Raw genomic sequence first — 17,253 nt, 5'->3', positions numbered from 1 at the left:
TATTTGAACCAAATAAATCGTATTTGATTCAATTAAATAATTAATTAAATTGAATAATTGAATTTGTGTAATACAAATAATGAGTTACTTGAAACTATTCTGCCGTCTTTTTTAAAAAAGACACTATCTACATTTTAGCTCAATCGGAGATATTGAAGGAAACGCGTTTGCATCTAGATCTCTTAATAAAATTAAAAATTTTGTAAACAAACTTATGTTCTTCACTAATTCGGACACGCTCTTTTCATTGGTGCAAAAAAAATTATTAATTTTAATTTATTAATAAAACTGTAGATAGTGCACATTTTTTATCCGAAAATTATGGAGAATACATGAAAAGTGCACTATGTGGTAGAAAGTACCTACGTTTAAAATTGCTTTGTCCGTCCACTTTCCTGTTTAAAGCGTCACTATCTACATTATTTTCTAACACAATCCTTTATTTCTGTTATATTTTCATTATTATTTTATATTTTATTTTATTTATTATTATATTATATTTTTTAATTTTGAAAATACCGAACGAAAAATCACGAACAATAGAGGGGCTGATAGTAAAAATGGTTTATAATAAATAATAATGGGAGCAAAAGTAGAATAAGTGACTTGAGAGAAAAAACGGATTAAAATGATTATGTAATTTCTTGATAAATTAATTATATTAATGCTTAAAAAATATTGTCAATAATAAAAAAACTTATTTTATTTGAATTCATATTTTGTAATTATTATAATTAATTTATCAAGAAATTACACAATCATTTTAATCTGTTTTTGCTTCTAAGTCACTTATTCCACTTTTGCTCCCGTTATTATTTTAAACCATTTTTACTATCAGCCTTTCAATAAGTACATAAATTTTATTTAACTTTACAACTTTATTTTATTTGATTATTATGTTCTGCATTAAAGTTTTATTAAATTAAATGTTAACTTTACAAAAAAAATAATTAAAATTGTTTTTTAATTTGCATTAAATATATGTGTTAATACAAAATAAAAGCTTTATTTGCAAATTATTTTATTATTTTTATTTTATTTGCATAATTAAACTTGTAGATAGTGCTCTCTCTCGCGGAAAGTTAACCAAAGTTCGAGAAAAATATGTACGAAAAACGTCACTATGTACATAGTTCTCTACTTTTGTGACTTTTGAAATCAGTTTACTGATTAACCTATGTACATGCTCGTGAATCAGGATTTCAGGGGTCAAATGGGTTGAAAATCCTGAAAATTTTGTAGTTAGGTCGTCTCCTTCTACAGATAGTGATACTTTAAAAAATATTTCTCGAAAATCTCTGTAGATAGTTTAATTAACAGCTAATTATCTTCTAATATAATTATAATTTTCAATTACGAACACGACTATTAGATTCGTCTTTTCATTACGAATCCAACGGTATAAAGAACTCATTTTTCGTAAAATATGTAGATAGTGCCTTTTTTAAACTGGACGGCAGTATTCTTTTATTTATTTCACTCAAATACTTCGTATATTTGATGCAAATAAAAATTATTTGACACAATAAATTTATTTTATTGATTATTATAAACTTAATTATTCAATCTGAATAATTCGTTATTCAAAGCTAATACACTATTTTATCAAGACAAATAAAAAAATATTTCAATCAATTAAATAATTATTTGAAACGAAAATAATGAATTACTTGAAACTGTTCATTTATTTATTTCACTTAAATATTTCATTTATTAAATATAAATAAAAAATATTTAACCCAATAGGTAAATTTATTTTATCGATTCTAATTAACTAAATTATTAAATATACGAATAATGAATTAGTTAATACTAATACCCTATTTTATGAAGACAAATAAAAAATATTTCGACAAATAAAAATGTGTTATTTGGATACAGAATATACGGCACTGGCATTGATATAGTAGATTAGGCGTGATGCCTTCCAGCCTTCTGTGGCCGAGCGGTTTAAATACGTGCGTTTAAGACTTTCAGTATGCGTTAGGGGTGGGGGGACGGTGAGTTCGATCCCACATGCGAGCGAATATTTTTCATTTTAAGCCTTTTAAGCGTTATATAAAATAATAAAATTGTGTGTTGTGTTGTGAATAAAAACTGTGTGAACATGTTTGTAAATAATGTTTAAAGTCTGTTAAACAATCAGTTAATATATATAATATAATATATAAATATAATATAATAATATATTAATAAATTAAAAAAAAATACTAAATATTTAAAAAAAAAATTTTTGTATTAAATATAGAATGAAATAATTTTTATAATTGATTCAAATAATTATTTACTAGCTTGAAATATTACATTTATTTGATTTGAATAATTTGTATTTGATACAAATAACTATTTATTTGATACGATAAAACAAAATACTTAGGTCTAGTAAATATTTATTTGAGTTGAATAATTTTTATAATTGATTCAAATAATTATTTATTAGTTTGAAATACTCCATTTATTTGATTTGAATAATTTGTATTTGATTCAAATAAATAGTTATTCAGTAAATCAATTAGAATTCACTGTTATTGAACAATTAACTACAACAAACGCTTATGATGAAGCATGTAGCATGTTGAAAAAGATTGTTGAAATCTCTAGGGAACAATCAGTAGTACAAACCATGGACATTTCCAAAGTTTGTTTTCATATGGATGAAATGGTACTTAGTATATTTGCGCTGTGCCAAATCTATACCATTATTAATTACTAAAAGTCTGTTAGTGCATTTTTCTGAGAAATGTTCCAAATTTTTAAAATGAAAATTGATTTTAGTTCAAAAATTATTACTTACAAGAATTTTATTACTTTACCTGACTTTTTTTAAAATTTTTAAAAACTTTTGAATTTGTAATAAGTTAAAAACGACCGTTGGTACGTAATGCTGTAAGCAATGCTCAAAACTTTGTAAGTTAAATTATTATCCTTTTATAAATATGAGTGATTTTATTTATTATCTTAATTTAAATTCATCTTACTTCAGATATTTTTACTTATTACTAGATCTTTGTTATTTACATGACATAGGTTATATTTTACAATAACTTTTAAATTTGTATTAAGTTAAAAACGACATTAGTGCGCACTTATCTGAAAAGTGCTTTAAATGTTTAAGTGAAATAATTGTTACACTCCATATTTTAAGTGATTGTATTTATTATCTCACTTATGTTAGATTTTTTAAAATTGTTATGAGTTACATAATGTTAAAAAAGATATTTTATATTATATTAATAAAAAATAATTTGAATATGAAAACAACGTCTTATTTATTGTCAATTAGGAATTCGACCTTTTTGAAATGATGTATGATTTTATTTTAATTAAAATAATTTTTATTCTATATAATAACTGCTTTTTTCACGTATTTATTAAATAATATTAAAATAATCATTTTCGCCACACCGTAAACGACGTCGTTTGCTACGCCGTTTACTACGTAGTTTACGAAGTCGTATACTACGTCATTCACTATCCCAATTTCCGCTTTCGTTTCCGACGTCGTATACTACGTGATATTTGACGTCGATACGATGTCGTTTACGGCGTCATGTACAACGTAGTTTACGACGTCGGAATTTTCAAATGTGTTTCAAAAATGTTTGACCCTGGAGAAAAATTGATATTACACAGTAGAAAAAAATCTCTATAAAACAAGACAAAATGCACGAAATAGATCATTTTATTCTTCATACTAGAACTAACTTTGCGCGCTACGCGCGCCCATTACATCATTTCAACTTGAACAACTATTATGAAATGAAATTGTGCCCATATCATCTGTTACAACTATTGTGATAATTAAATATTTTAAAATAACCGAATTTTCTTTCCCTGTTTATTATTCCATATTTTAATATTTATTAACATAAGACTTGACAATTTAAAAAAGTGTGTTATCTTGAACTTTTCTTGAATTTATTAAATTTAACGTTTGATAAATCATAGAGCTACAGAGTTAATAAACATTACAGTATTATATTAAAAATATATATTCACGCTTGCACATATATGAAATTATAAATGCATGAAATGAAAATTAATTCAAATTCAGAATATAATTATTTTATTTAGTAAACCTATTCTTTAAAGACACGTGAAAATTCTTTGTGTAGAAAATTATTGTCTTGCTTGACAATTTTACATATATGCATAATAATTTTCATCACCATTCGTTTCTATCACAAATTCTATAACATGATAAGATGTAACATTACTTATATCAATATAAAATAAACTTAAATATTTTAAAGAAATTTAGAAGATCAGTTCAATAAATCGATTTTCATGTGGAAGCATGCGATAATACCAGTCAAGTAGTAGTGAATGTTCGAGAGCTATTCATTGCAACTTGACTGGTATTAACTCAGGTGATCGCACGTACATATTAATTTGACTGAATTCTTCAATTAATATGTCAATTAATAGTAAATAATAAGTATAATAATTATAAGTAAATAATACAATAGCATTAACAAGTAATATATTATAAGTCTTAGTTTCTCGTCTATATGCTATATCAGTCTTATCAAATTTGGCTTATTATTACTTGACTGCATTAGAGCTTGCAGCCAATAGCGGAAACGCTGATTTCTTTTATCTATTTAATTTCGATATATTTGATCGACTTGATTCATTTTTAGAATGCATTATTGAAAAAAAATTGAAGTCTCTCACATCACAAAGTATGTTTATAATGATATTAACTAAACAAAACAGTTTCATTAAGAGACCTACATATCAAAATATGAGGCGTTGATTGAAAAGAAAATAGATTGAAGTTAATGAAAAGAAACATTTGAAATTATATAATTAAAGAAAAGAATTAAGATATTTTATGATAAAAAAACAAGCATTATAAGTAATGCTAATCAAACGAAAAATGAAATTAAACAAATGAAAAACTATGTCCGTATTCAATTGGAATGTTTACATGAAATATCGAGGTCACGCAAATTTCATTTTATTCAACGAATTCCTTTTTTATTCCCTTCGTCTTAAATTGGAAGGTTCTTCCCCGGCTTGGAATATTCTTCTCATTTCTCGAAAACCGCTAAGAAGTTCTGGTAAAGTCATTATCGCATCATCAACAAGCTCAATATCACTTTCGTCGTCTGTTTGTAAAAATATTCTTGGACCTGTAAGAAAATTATGTTATTTTTTTCACCGTTATTCAAAAGTCTTGTAATATAAGGAATCTCCTTTAACAGATATTGACAAAGTAATTGATAATTACTTAAAATTAATTTATCTTAAAAAATATTAACTTATTAACAATGGTTTATAGAGTGTGCTTGCTAATTATGTTTTTTTTTATTATTATTTTTTATTATTTATTTTATTTTTGTTTATTCTTTAATGTTTATTTATTTTTATTTATTTTAGTTACAGTTTACAGAGTTTACTGAATCGTATATATGAACACAAAATCTGTACAAATTTTGTTGATTGTCTAAAAAATTGTTTTTAGTCGTCTTGCACTGCATAAAAAGTCGGAAAAAGCCTAATTTTTAAATCCTATTAAATGTAATTAGTTAATAATTTTTTATAATTGACTTAGTATTAAATGTGAAATCAGGGTTGCCATGCAACCTGAAAACCTGGAAATGACTGGGAATTTTCAAAACCTTAAAAAACCTGGAAAAGTCAGGGAATTTTGATCAGAATTCTGGAAAATTAATGTTTTCTAAAGTTATTGTCCTTATTCTTCAAATCTAAATTTATCTTAAATATTTCAAAATGAATTGAATTTTAAAAGAGTTGCATTACAATTTTCATAAATAGATAAACTTAAAAAGGTTTTAATTTGAAATTTTAGAAAATTTCAATTTTGAATGAATGAATTAAATAATAAAAATAACACAGGAATTCTATTATTTACAAATATTTTAAAAATTTCATTGTTCTTCAATTATTATTTTCATAAAGAATAACATTTTTTACCAGAAATTTAATTATTTTTATAAATAATAAAATTCTATATAGGTTTTTGCCAATTTCTTTGCAAGACCAACCGAGTTTCCACCGACTCCATAAATTAGTGTATTAATACGATCATAATTTGGTTTTAAAATTTTAACTGCTCTCTCTGAAGCAAAACAACATTCAGAACCTTGATCAAATAAAACCCTAAATTTATGTAATTTTCCATTATTTACTTTAACATCTATTAGAGCCGTTGCTAAAATTGTACTTCCCATGAATTTAGAATGTGTATTTAACCCTGAAACCGTATCATTACAATTTACTGAACCTTGATTAGCATTTATTGAAGAAGACTCCTCCCTCCCAATATCATCAGCTGATTCTATTACATTATTTTGATTATTATTAGAAACATGAGAAACATTATTATTTGTAAAATCATAATGCAGTAGAGTGTTATGTTTTCTTCGACATTTTACACATGTTAATTTACTATAACAAGACGACGGCTTGTGTCCTGGGGTTAAACAATTAAAACAACAATTATTTTTCTGTGCTAATTCCTTACGTTTTTCTACTGGCAAAGCCTTAAATTGAGAACATTTAAACAAAGGATGATTTTCTTTACACATAAGACATTTAGACTTGGAAGATGCAGCATGGCTCTTCACTAAGTTTGATTTTGAAGTTTTATTTTTATCAAATGATGATTTTGAAGCTTGAATTGCTTCCAAAGCTCTAATTCTTGTTGACAAAAATTCATTTAAATTTCCATAAGTTGGATATTCTGAACTAGAACCAAGCTGCATTTCCCATTCTTTAAGTGATTGAGAATCGAGTTTACGTGAAATTATAAAAACTAATAAATCTTGCCATTGTTCTACAGGTCTCTTTAAATTTCTTAGCGCTGACAAAGCTTCATTCGTCGTATCCCGAAGTGATTTTAAACTATCTACACAATTACTACTAACATTTGAAATGTCCATAAAAGATTGAATATGAGCAGTAATAAGTGCTCTGTTATTCTCATAACGTGTCGTTAATATTTCCCACGCGTTAGAAAAATTTGCTTCAGTAATTACAATGTGTTTCACCAATTGAGCGGCTTCTCCACTCAACGCTGTTTTTAAATAATGAAAACGCGTTACATTTGATAAACTATCATTTTTAATAATAAGTGCGGAAAATAAATCCCGAAAACTTTCCCAATCTCCATAACTTCCTGAAAATTCTGGCAAACTAATTTGTGGTAATTTAACATTGACAGATTCATTTCCCTTATTTTCAACAGGTTTAAAATTACCAGGTTTAATTACAGGAGTAATAATATTATGCAATTGTAAATTGAGAAAATCAAGCGCGGATAAATATGTTTCCTCTACTCGCAAAAATTGAGCTTGCTTAAAATAATCATATTTCTGTTTGTCCTCTTTAGCCGCTGCAATTTGAATTTTTAAATCTATAGTTTGTGCAACTGTCCATCGTTGGTTCAATAATTCAATGCGTCCCTTAATGACAGACTCATTTATGTTTAATTTGCCGATTTTTTTAAAATTTGATTCTGTGCGACTTATCGTTTGGAAAATAGTTTCCATTTCAATAAAATATGGTTCCATTTTAAAATATCGTACATTAAATAAATAATAAATAATTACTTGAACCAACTAATAAATAAATAAATAAGGACAATAATTGACAAAACTACAAACAAAAACACAAGAAAAGAAGTATTAATTAACTTAACTTCTTTCAATTTTGTGAATAAAATTTGTCACAATTTAAAATTGTATATATTGGACAAACAATTAAAAAATTTCAATAAAATTTTGCAAGAGTTAATTAAATAATAAAACATACAAGATTAATAATTGCTGAAGATCATTCAGTTAAAATTTGTATACTTATAATCGAACAAGGCGACTATATTGAAACGGTATACTAGACTATACATTCGACATTCATATACTTCTCCAGTTCATCATGAAGCGATGGACAGCGTCGACTGATCCCCACTCAGAATTATTTGAATTGGAGATGGTAGCCTGGACAGTAGAAGTAAAACGAGACAGAAGATTGAGACAGAAGATCGACTGACGATTGAATCACCTGACCAATGACGTATTCCACTCCCCTCATCTCTCCTAGCTTCCCTCTATAGCGTTATCACTTGGCGTCGGCGGGAAACCGTGTTACATAGTATACATATACATGTATTTATGTAGAAAGCACCATGCTTTCAAATTCAAATAATTCTATGCTACACATAATACTTTCCCACCAAAAAAAAAATGTCAAATTTAGCGAGGAACCACAATGTTTTATATATATATAAAATTCACTGTTGCATTTGTATTGGTGAGCACATGTCTTACACAACTGCGATTATTTAAATAATGTCCTTTTTTATAAACTATTCCACTTCAATTCACTCCAAATCCGGCTCGAAGGACCATGTTGAATTTTCGGATTAATTAATTTATTAATTAATCATTTATTTGGGTTATAAAGATAGAAATAAAATAGCGTCAGTTCAATTAACAAAGGAATAATTCATTATTTATTAATTAAAGTCAATTTCGCGGTAAGACCACTTACACAAAGTTATTGTTCACCAATTATTATTATTATTAACAACTTGAGTTCAAAAGAAAACACCAATTTCGTGAATTTAATCAATTAAAAGTTAAGTCGATTATTATGCGACTATAAGTTCCTCGCACTCTTGCAAAACTGAAAAAACATCGAGAAATTTCCAAGAACAAACGGTCAAATTACAAAAAAAGGCATTCAAATTAATACAAACACCATTGTATAAAGTGAAGTCTACACACAGGAGTTAATCATTCATTCACTCATTCATACCAATATCAAAACAAAACTCATCGCAAAATTTTAATTATTTTTAATACAATTTCAATGAAATATCTCGAAAATTGTAATTATTCTTAAAATTTTTATTAACATTTATCAAAGAAATTCAATTATTTTAAACATCCTTCCTACAATTTATTGATTATAATTTAAGTATTATTAGCAATAAATTTTTAATTAAATTTCTTAAAAGAATTAAATTATTTTTAAAAATTTTAATGAAATTCTTTTTAACAATTCAATTTTTTTCAAAATAATTTTAATAAAATTTTTCCCATAAATTTAATTAATTTCAATAATTTATCAAAATTCAATTATTTTTCAAATCTACTATTTCAATAAAATTTCACAAATGAATTCACTTATTTTAAAAAGAAATATATTATTAAAATTCGCCTGAAGAATTCAATTATTTTAAAAAGCAATAAAAGTCATCGCAGAAATTAAAATATAATCGAATGTTTAAATAACAAAATATAATTATTTTTAAAAAATTTCTTAAAATTCCTCGAAAGAATATGAATTATTTAAAAATTTGTTTATAAATTCTTTTTAAGAATTCAATTATTTTCAATACAATTTTAATAAACTTTCTCAACAATATTCAAATATTTTGAAAAAATTTTAATGAAATTCTTCGAGAGAATTCAATTATTTTCAAAAACTCTGATAAAATTCTTTATACGATTTGAATTATTGTCATCACAATCTTAGTTAAATTTGTTGAAATATTTTAATTTTTTTAAAAGTTCGTAATAAAATTCTTTAAAAAAATCAATTCTAAAAAAATTTAATAAAATTATGTAAAGAATTCAATTATTTTCAAAAAATTTAATTAAATTCTTGGCAAAATGTCAATTATTTTCAAAACCTTTTTTCAATTCAATCAAATTTTTTTACAGAGATTCAATTATTTTTAATACAATTTTAATTTAATTGCTCCAAAAATGAAACTATTGTCAAAAATTTTCTTAAAATTCGTCAAAAGAATTTTAATTATTTAAAAATTTGTTGCAAAATTCTTTATGAAAGTTCAATTTTAAAAAACATTCAATTATTCAATAAATTATTTATTTTTGTATTTAAATAATTGAATTCTCGAAGAATTTTCTATTAAAAATTTATTTAAATATGCATTTCAGTTAAAATTTTGGATAATAATTGAATATTAAACTTTCTAAATTTGAGTTAGTGACTGACTTTATGTTTTTGAATTATAGCAGATTTTATCAATACATAGTCGTTTCTACTAATTTAATAGTAAAATTTACTAATTCAAAAGCAAAATGTCAGTAACTAATTCCAATTAGTAAACAATTTTACTAATTAAAATTTAAAGAGAAAGTATTATAGCGTGAATTTTTAGAAATAATTGAATTTTTAAAAGGTTTCAAATTATAATCTTTGAAAGTTTGAATTTTTCATACTTTTAACCAAAAATTGTGTCGGTTTAATTTTTTTAAAAATTTTATTGGAACTTGTTTGAAATTATTTGGTGTTTTTATTTTCTAATATATATTTAATTTTTAATTGAAGCGTTTTGTGCAGAAACAGCATAAGTCCATAATTCGAAATTGTTCAGGAATCAATAAAAACTGTTTTTCTCGTAAATGTTAAGATTTTTTTAATTTGGCTTTTTGCTATATATTCTACTAACCTATAAGTTAGAAAATCCAATATGATTGATTAATTATCTATTTAATATAAAATTTAAAAAAATAAATTAACATTTAGACTTATGCTGTTTCTGCACAAAATGAAATGAAAAACACAGAAAATTTATTAAATCCAGTGAAATATCAAAGTTTTATGAAATATTTAATAACATTTATTTAAAATATTAAATTTGGATAAATTTTAGTAACATTTTATAAATAATAAAATTGTTTTAAGAATAAATTTAACAAATTTTCAATTTTTTCTAATTTTAAAATAATTCTGTCACCACTGTCACTTTTTGCTTCCCATGAGTGTTTTTATTTATAATATAAACTGTTTAATATAAAGTATTAAAATACGTCAAGAATATCACAAATAAATATAAAACTTATCATGGACTTGTGCTGTTTCTGCACAAAATGATATTTTAATTATTTTTTTAAAGGGTTTAGAGTTTAGTCACTTATGTAATATTTTACCAGATTGAAAAGCTTCATTTAAAGTTAAATTTTCAATAAAAAAGTGATTTTCGAAAAAAAATGAACTTATACGGATTTCTGCACAAAAAGCTTCAATTATTATAACAATTTTTAAAAATTTTTTAATTTTAAAAAGGTTTGAATTTGAATGTTTTCAAGAATTTTAATTCTTATGGAAAAATAATAATGATTAAATATTTATTTAAAAAAGAAGCAATAGAACATTTTTCTGAGTAATAATTTTTAAACTGAATGAGAATATTTTTATTAAGTCAAGGAGAAGTAAGAATTTTGTGTGAAGTTCAAGGGAAAATCAGGGAAAAGCAAAATTTAATTTTTGTTGTCAACAAATGTAGTTTTAAAAACCTGGAAAAATTCCATTTTTTAACCTGGAAAACCTGGAAAAGTCACGGAATTTGAAATGAGCAAAAGCTTGGCAACCCTGGAAATTGTTTGGTCTTAAAGATTATTAAAAAAAAAAAAAACAATAACAATTTTTTTTTTTCTTAAAGATTATTATTTATTATTACAGTGCCGCTCAATAACTTTTGCCCACCCTACAGCGATTAACCAGTTTACAAAAAGTTTTGTATTTTGTTTATTATTAAAGTTAAAAAGTTCAAAAAGGTCTTTCTAAAATTTACCTTGATTACAAATTCTTCCGGTCACAGATACATGTTGCCCTTTCTCGAAATTTGATACTCCTCTGAAGGACGCGATGCGTACCTCCAATTTATGGGAACCGTTTGTTATGGATCCACATCCATACGTTCCAAATTGCTGTCCTACTCCAATCCTTTGCTCCACAAAATTAGTCTTGAGAAATGCAATCACTCCTATTAAATACAAAAGTAATTATGTCAGAAATAATATATATATATATAGTACCGCTCAATAACTTTTGCCCACCCTTCAGCGATAAAACATTACAAAAAGTTTTGTACTTTGTTTATTATTAAAGTTCAAAAGTTTAAAAAGGTTTCCTCTTAAAGCTCTTTTCCTAAGCTTTAATATTATAAAAAAACAGAAATTAAAAAAATAGATTTGTTAATGTTTAAAAAATGTTATTGCAATATAAAATATTTTAATTTTTTTTGTTTTTTTAAAAGTGGTGCAGTTTTTTAGAAAATCATCGCATGTAAATCGCAGTTATATATAATAGTATAGTAAGCAGCAAGTGTATAAAAAAATATACAATATTTTTTTTAGAAAAAATTTTTTTAACGTATTTTTTAAAAAAAATTTCTTGCATTCCTTATATTTTTAAATATTAATTGTAGAAATTTGCAACTCTTACTTACGACAACAAAAATATAAATTTATTATCGTATATATGTAATTATTTTCAACTAATAAATTATTTAAATAACTTTTGATAATATAATTAATTTTATTGTTTGTAAACTGATCAAAAGTTATTTAAACTATTTCTGAGTTGAAAATAATTAAATAAAAATGATTAAAAATTTATTTCTTTGTTGTGGTAAGTAAAAGTTGCAAATTTCTACGATTAATACTTAAAAATATAAAAAATGCAAAAAATTTGTTTTCAAAAAATACGTTAAAAAAATTTTCTATATTTTTTTTGATTCTACATGTAAAAATAAACAATTTATGTTCTTAAAAAAGTTTTTTTTTTAAGAGGAGACCATTTTGAACTTTCTAACTTTAATAATAAACAAAATTCAAAACTTTTTGTAAAATTTTTAATCGCTGTAGGGTGGGCAAAAGATTTTTAAGCGGCACTGTATATATATATTATTATTACTTTAATTTGAGAAAAAAATATAAATTATTATCGTAAAACAGAATTATTGAACATTATTAATCACTAAATTTAGTACTGTAATATTTGTAATTGAAGATAAAACTAAATAATAAAAAATTTATTCGATAACTAATTAATAGGTAAGAAATGTCACATTTAATAAAATTATTCGTAAAATGTATTTACTAATAGTTTTTGTTGAATCGAAATGAATGACATTCGGCAAATCCACTATTTCAAAATCCTGATTCTCAATAGCTACCAAATGCTGTCCTAAGGAGTTGATAATTGTACTGGAAAATAATTGTAGTTCAAAAGGAACATTTCCCTTATTAAACTCAACTCTTGAAGGCACTCTTGCCCAAGCCCCATCGATATGCAATATCTACAAAATGAATAAAGTTAATAAAATGGAAAATTATTTTTAATACGTGGGTAATTAAAAGAATAAAATAAAAACGTCACAAACAGAAACGACTTGAATAATATACCTCATGTAGAACAATATGATCTTCCAAAGCATTAATGTCTGTAGGCCCCCAAACGACGCATTGAATATATTTTCCATTTTGGTTTGACAGATAGAATTTCAATAATTCAGTGGCACCTGTCGCTTTTCTAGGAATGATATTCTCAACAGAACCAATAATTTCTCTGAAATTTAAAAAATATGAAAAAAATATAAGACTTAATGTCATAAAAGTATTTAGTTTAATTTGTATAAACGTATATATTATAAAAATCTGTGTAAAAATAAAATTTAAATTTGTAATTAATTAAAGTAATTCAATTGCAATTAAAATATATTGTGTAAAATCAATACTTAGTCCAAAAAAATAAAGTTTTGAGTTAGGAAACTTTTCAACAGTCAAAAATTTTGCATAACATCAAAAATAAATTTTCTAAAATTTTAGAAACTTAATTGATCTTTTTATTTTAAAAATGCGTTGTAATTTCAAATTTTTATCATAAAAGTGTTTTATATAACAAATAATAACTTGTCGAAAAATAAAATGCTTTAATTTTAAATGATTTTTAATATAAAAATTTTAATGTATACTGGAATTTAAGAATAAATCGATTAGTTTTACGTAACGTACACTGTTCTATCCCAAAATTGGATTTCTTCTATTTCTTCGGACGAGGTAAACGAGACAGCCATGTTACAAAAAATTTTAAGAATCTGCAAGAGAATGTTGAAAATATTTTTTATTCACATGTAGAACATTTTCTAAACAAATAAAAAATAAATGTATAAACAATTTCACAAAACAACTAAAAAAATATTAATTCAATTTTTTAAAATAACATAATGTTTTCAATTTTTATATTAAACGAAAATAAAAAGTAAAATATTAATAAAAGTTAAATTATTATATTATACAATGTAATTAAATATCCCTGCATATCTGAATTAGTAGAATTCTACCAAGAAACAGTAAAATTTTACTAATTTTTAGTACTTTTCATGGAAGACTTTTCCCCTTTTCAATTAGTAGAATATTACCAATCTTTAGTAATATTTTACTAATGTTTTAGTAGAATTCTACTAATCAATTAGTAAAATCTACTAATAATTAATAAAATTTCACTATTTATTAGTAAAATTATTACTAAATCATTTGATGGAAGACTTTTCGTCATTTCATTAGTAACTTTCTACTAATTCAGATTTAGAGAGCAATAATTGAGTCAAGAAAACTGAATTTATAAATAATTTAGTTTCCAGTAATAGCATTTACAAAAATTAAATATTGCTTCAGACGAGGTAAATGAGACAGCCATGTTACAAAAAATATTAGAATCTGCAAAAGAATGTTAAAAATATTTTTTATTCACATGTAGAACATTTTTTAAACAAATAAGAAATAAATAAAAAATAAATATATAAACAAAACCACAAAACAACTGAAAAAATATTATTTAAATTTTAAAAATGACATAATGTTATCAATTTATTATTATTAATAATTTATTTATTTAATTATATTATTATTATTATTATTTTATTATTTATTTATTTATTTATTTATTTAATTTATTTAATTTATTTATTTTTATTTATTTTTATTTATTTTTTTATTTATCAATTTATCAATTTTTAAACGAGAATAAAAAATAAAATATTAATAAATGTTAAATTATTATTATATTATACAGTGTAATCAAATATATCCCTGCAATAATTAACACAAGAAAACTGCATTTTATGGAGTTAATTTACTCCATTTTTAAATAATTTAGCTTCCAGTAATAGCATTTAAAAAAATTAAATATTGTAAATTTTTTAATATTGAATTGAAGTAAATAATTTATAAAAATTATGAAATAATTAAATTTAACGTTACTAATATATGATCAGTTTCGAAAAATAATTATCGTATAAAATCTCTGTAAATTAATTTATTTTTAAAAAAATATAATTGAATGTTTGAAACCAGTAAATATAAAGACCATCTAGTTTAAAATTTATTCAATTAAAAAATCCTAAAACCTCAAAAAATTCTAGAATTAACAATCATTTCATTTGTATCACTATATACAACCAAATTTAATTATAATTCTAGTTAAGAATTATTAGTCTATAAGAAACCTTTTTCTAATAGTTAAAGAATAAAAATAATTTAAATAATTACATAATATGTTTTTCTTAAATTTTATTTTTTTATAAAACAAAAAAAGAAAAATTAGATATATTATAAAATATTTGGTTTTAATAATTTTGTATAAAATTTAAACGATAACTAAAAATTATTCATACATTTTGTAATATTTTAAGAGATTATTCATACAATTTAGTTATATTTCAAGAGAAAAAGAGATCAAGTTATTTGTGATATCCAACAGGGAAAATGTCGATATGTACACATCAGTGTATATAACATGAGTAGAGGTGAAAAAGGTTGAAAATGAGCATCAGAACTGTAAACATAATTCATGGATGACCCCTTCCATTATTAGAATATACATTTTAACACAATTTTTATCAAAATAATAATCAGAATTTGTAAAATAGATGTTTTCAAAATATGGAATATTTATGAACAATTTTGAAAATTAAGTACTTCTAGTATAAGTATATCGAAAATGAAAACTTGAATTTATATAAAAAATCAGAGGACAATCTATAAAATCTGTATAAAAATAATTCCAACAAAATATAATTATTTGTAATATTAATATATCAAGTTATTGTCTATTTAATATTTATTAGAAAAACTGTATCTTTATAGAAATTATATATGCAAAAATCTAGCCGTGAATTAATCATTGCGACTAAGGCACATATATATCAGTATATCAGTTACATATATATATATATATATATATATATATATATATATATATATGCATGTGTGTTGAGTTACATGTATAGATATGAAAATTAACGTATAAATTTATTAAATAGTTGTATATTTTTTAAATAAATTAGAAATATATACCATTGACAAACATTATAGATTCTAATTTTTAATATTTTAAACCTCTAGTTATTTAAAATAGCCAATTATAAAAATATAATTCAAAGTTTTTCAAGATACGTAAAATACTAATATAACGTTAAATAATTATAGTTTATAATTAAATAAAACATTAATAATTATTATCATGCGTATTTAAATGAAATTGTTTATAGTTATATACCAAATTGTTTACTCACCTTACGATGTAAGTCGATTACAAAATTTTTGTCTAGAGAAATGCACATGCGGTTCACACAATCAGATTCTTCTCACTATACTGTCAAGGTACACTACACAAGTCCTTATATTATGAATAATAAAGATCGCTAGATGCTGGTAGTAATGGATAACTTTAGAGGTTTTCCACCAGATGTCAGGTCATGCTACATACACTCAGTGTTGGGCAAGTAAAATACATCAAGTAAATTAGACTGTTTCATTTGTGACGTCACAGTAGATTCGAGATATGAAGTCAAAATAATGGAGAGACAATAATGTAGGCAACACAATGCTGTTCCTAGGTTGTGTCAAAAACAACTATACTGTACTGTAGTGCAAAATTAAAAAAAACTGCCACCCTACAAGAAAAAACATGAAGGCATGAGCAATATCGAATATTGAAGTTATCAGTTTGCAATAAGAAACTCGAATTGCGATTAGCAATCTCGAGAAGCGATAAATCGAGAGCAAAGACATATACATGGAATTTAATTCATGTTGAATTGATGGCACCAACTTTTATTTTTGAGCATAAAAGATAGTACAGAAATAAAAAAGTAATTAATTTTAATATATTCCATAGTAATTTAACCACACGATATTAGTATACCTGAATTCTACAAATTACTGTTTTAATTAAATATGTTAATTTAAATTTATATTTTTTAATTAAAGCGTTAAAAAGTTGTATTTCTAATAGTTTTTTCAACATTTATTTTTGAAGTACGGTAAATGAGGAAGCACCCAAACAAATTGAAATATTAATTAATTTAAAATTTCAAAGAAAATTGACTGGGAGAATTTTCGGACGAGAAAAACCTCAATTAAATTAAAAATATTATTCTTTGCAACGTTTAACATTGTCCTG

General features: G+C 23.6%; 1 protein-coding gene across 2 annotated transcripts; it reads right to left on the bottom strand.

Moving 5' to 3' along the window:
• Window positions 1-3,907: 3,907 nt before the first annotated feature.
• On the bottom strand, window positions 3,908-16,791 carry LOC122501877. 2 transcript variants are annotated; one of them, XM_043611640.1, is made up of 7 exons: window positions 16,364-16,435; window positions 14,458-14,507; window positions 13,803-13,834; window positions 13,194-13,356; window positions 12,889-13,087; window positions 11,579-11,770; window positions 3,908-5,138 (listed from the first exon to the last, which is right to left on the bottom strand). In XM_043611640.1, the coding sequence occupies exons 2-7, from the start codon at window positions 14,485-14,487 to the stop codon at window positions 4,984-4,986; spliced, it is 771 nt and encodes a 256-aa protein (XP_043467575.1). In that variant the 5' UTR covers window positions 14,488-14,507; window positions 16,364-16,435; the 3' UTR covers window positions 3,908-4,983. The 2 variants fall into 2 exon arrangements, with proteins under 2 accessions (XP_043467575.1, XP_043467574.1); XM_043611639.1 differs by lacking the exon at window positions 14,458-14,507 and having other exon boundaries at window positions 3,911-5,138; window positions 13,803-13,885; window positions 16,364-16,791.
• Window positions 16,792-17,253: the final 462 nt, after the last annotated feature.

The sequence above is a fragment of the Leptopilina heterotoma genome, unplaced genomic scaffold, assembly GCF_015476425.1.
Source record: "Leptopilina heterotoma isolate Lh14 unplaced genomic scaffold, ASM1547642v1 Lhet_217, whole genome shotgun sequence".
NCBI classification, from domain to species: Eukaryota; Metazoa; Arthropoda; class Insecta; order Hymenoptera; family Figitidae; genus Leptopilina; species Leptopilina heterotoma.
Note: the sequence above shows the minus strand (reverse complement) of the source record. Positions and strands in the feature narration are given on the sequence as shown.

What these genes read in the sequence shown, in the direction of transcription:
- LOC122501877 (XM_043611639.1), bottom strand. Translation starts at nt 16,411, where the DNA reads ATGTGCATTTCTCTAGACAAAAATTTTGTAATCGACTTACATCGTAAG. An exon ending in ATCATATTGTTCTACATGAG is followed by an intron (nt 13,088 to 13,193) that starts GTATATTATTCA and finishes TTCATTTTGTAG; the next exon opens with ATATTGCATATCGATGGGGC. An exon ending in CGATTCAACAAAAACTATTA is followed by an intron (nt 11,771 to 12,888) that starts GTAAATACATTT and finishes TGTATTTAATAG; the next exon opens with GAGTGATTGCATTTCTCAAG.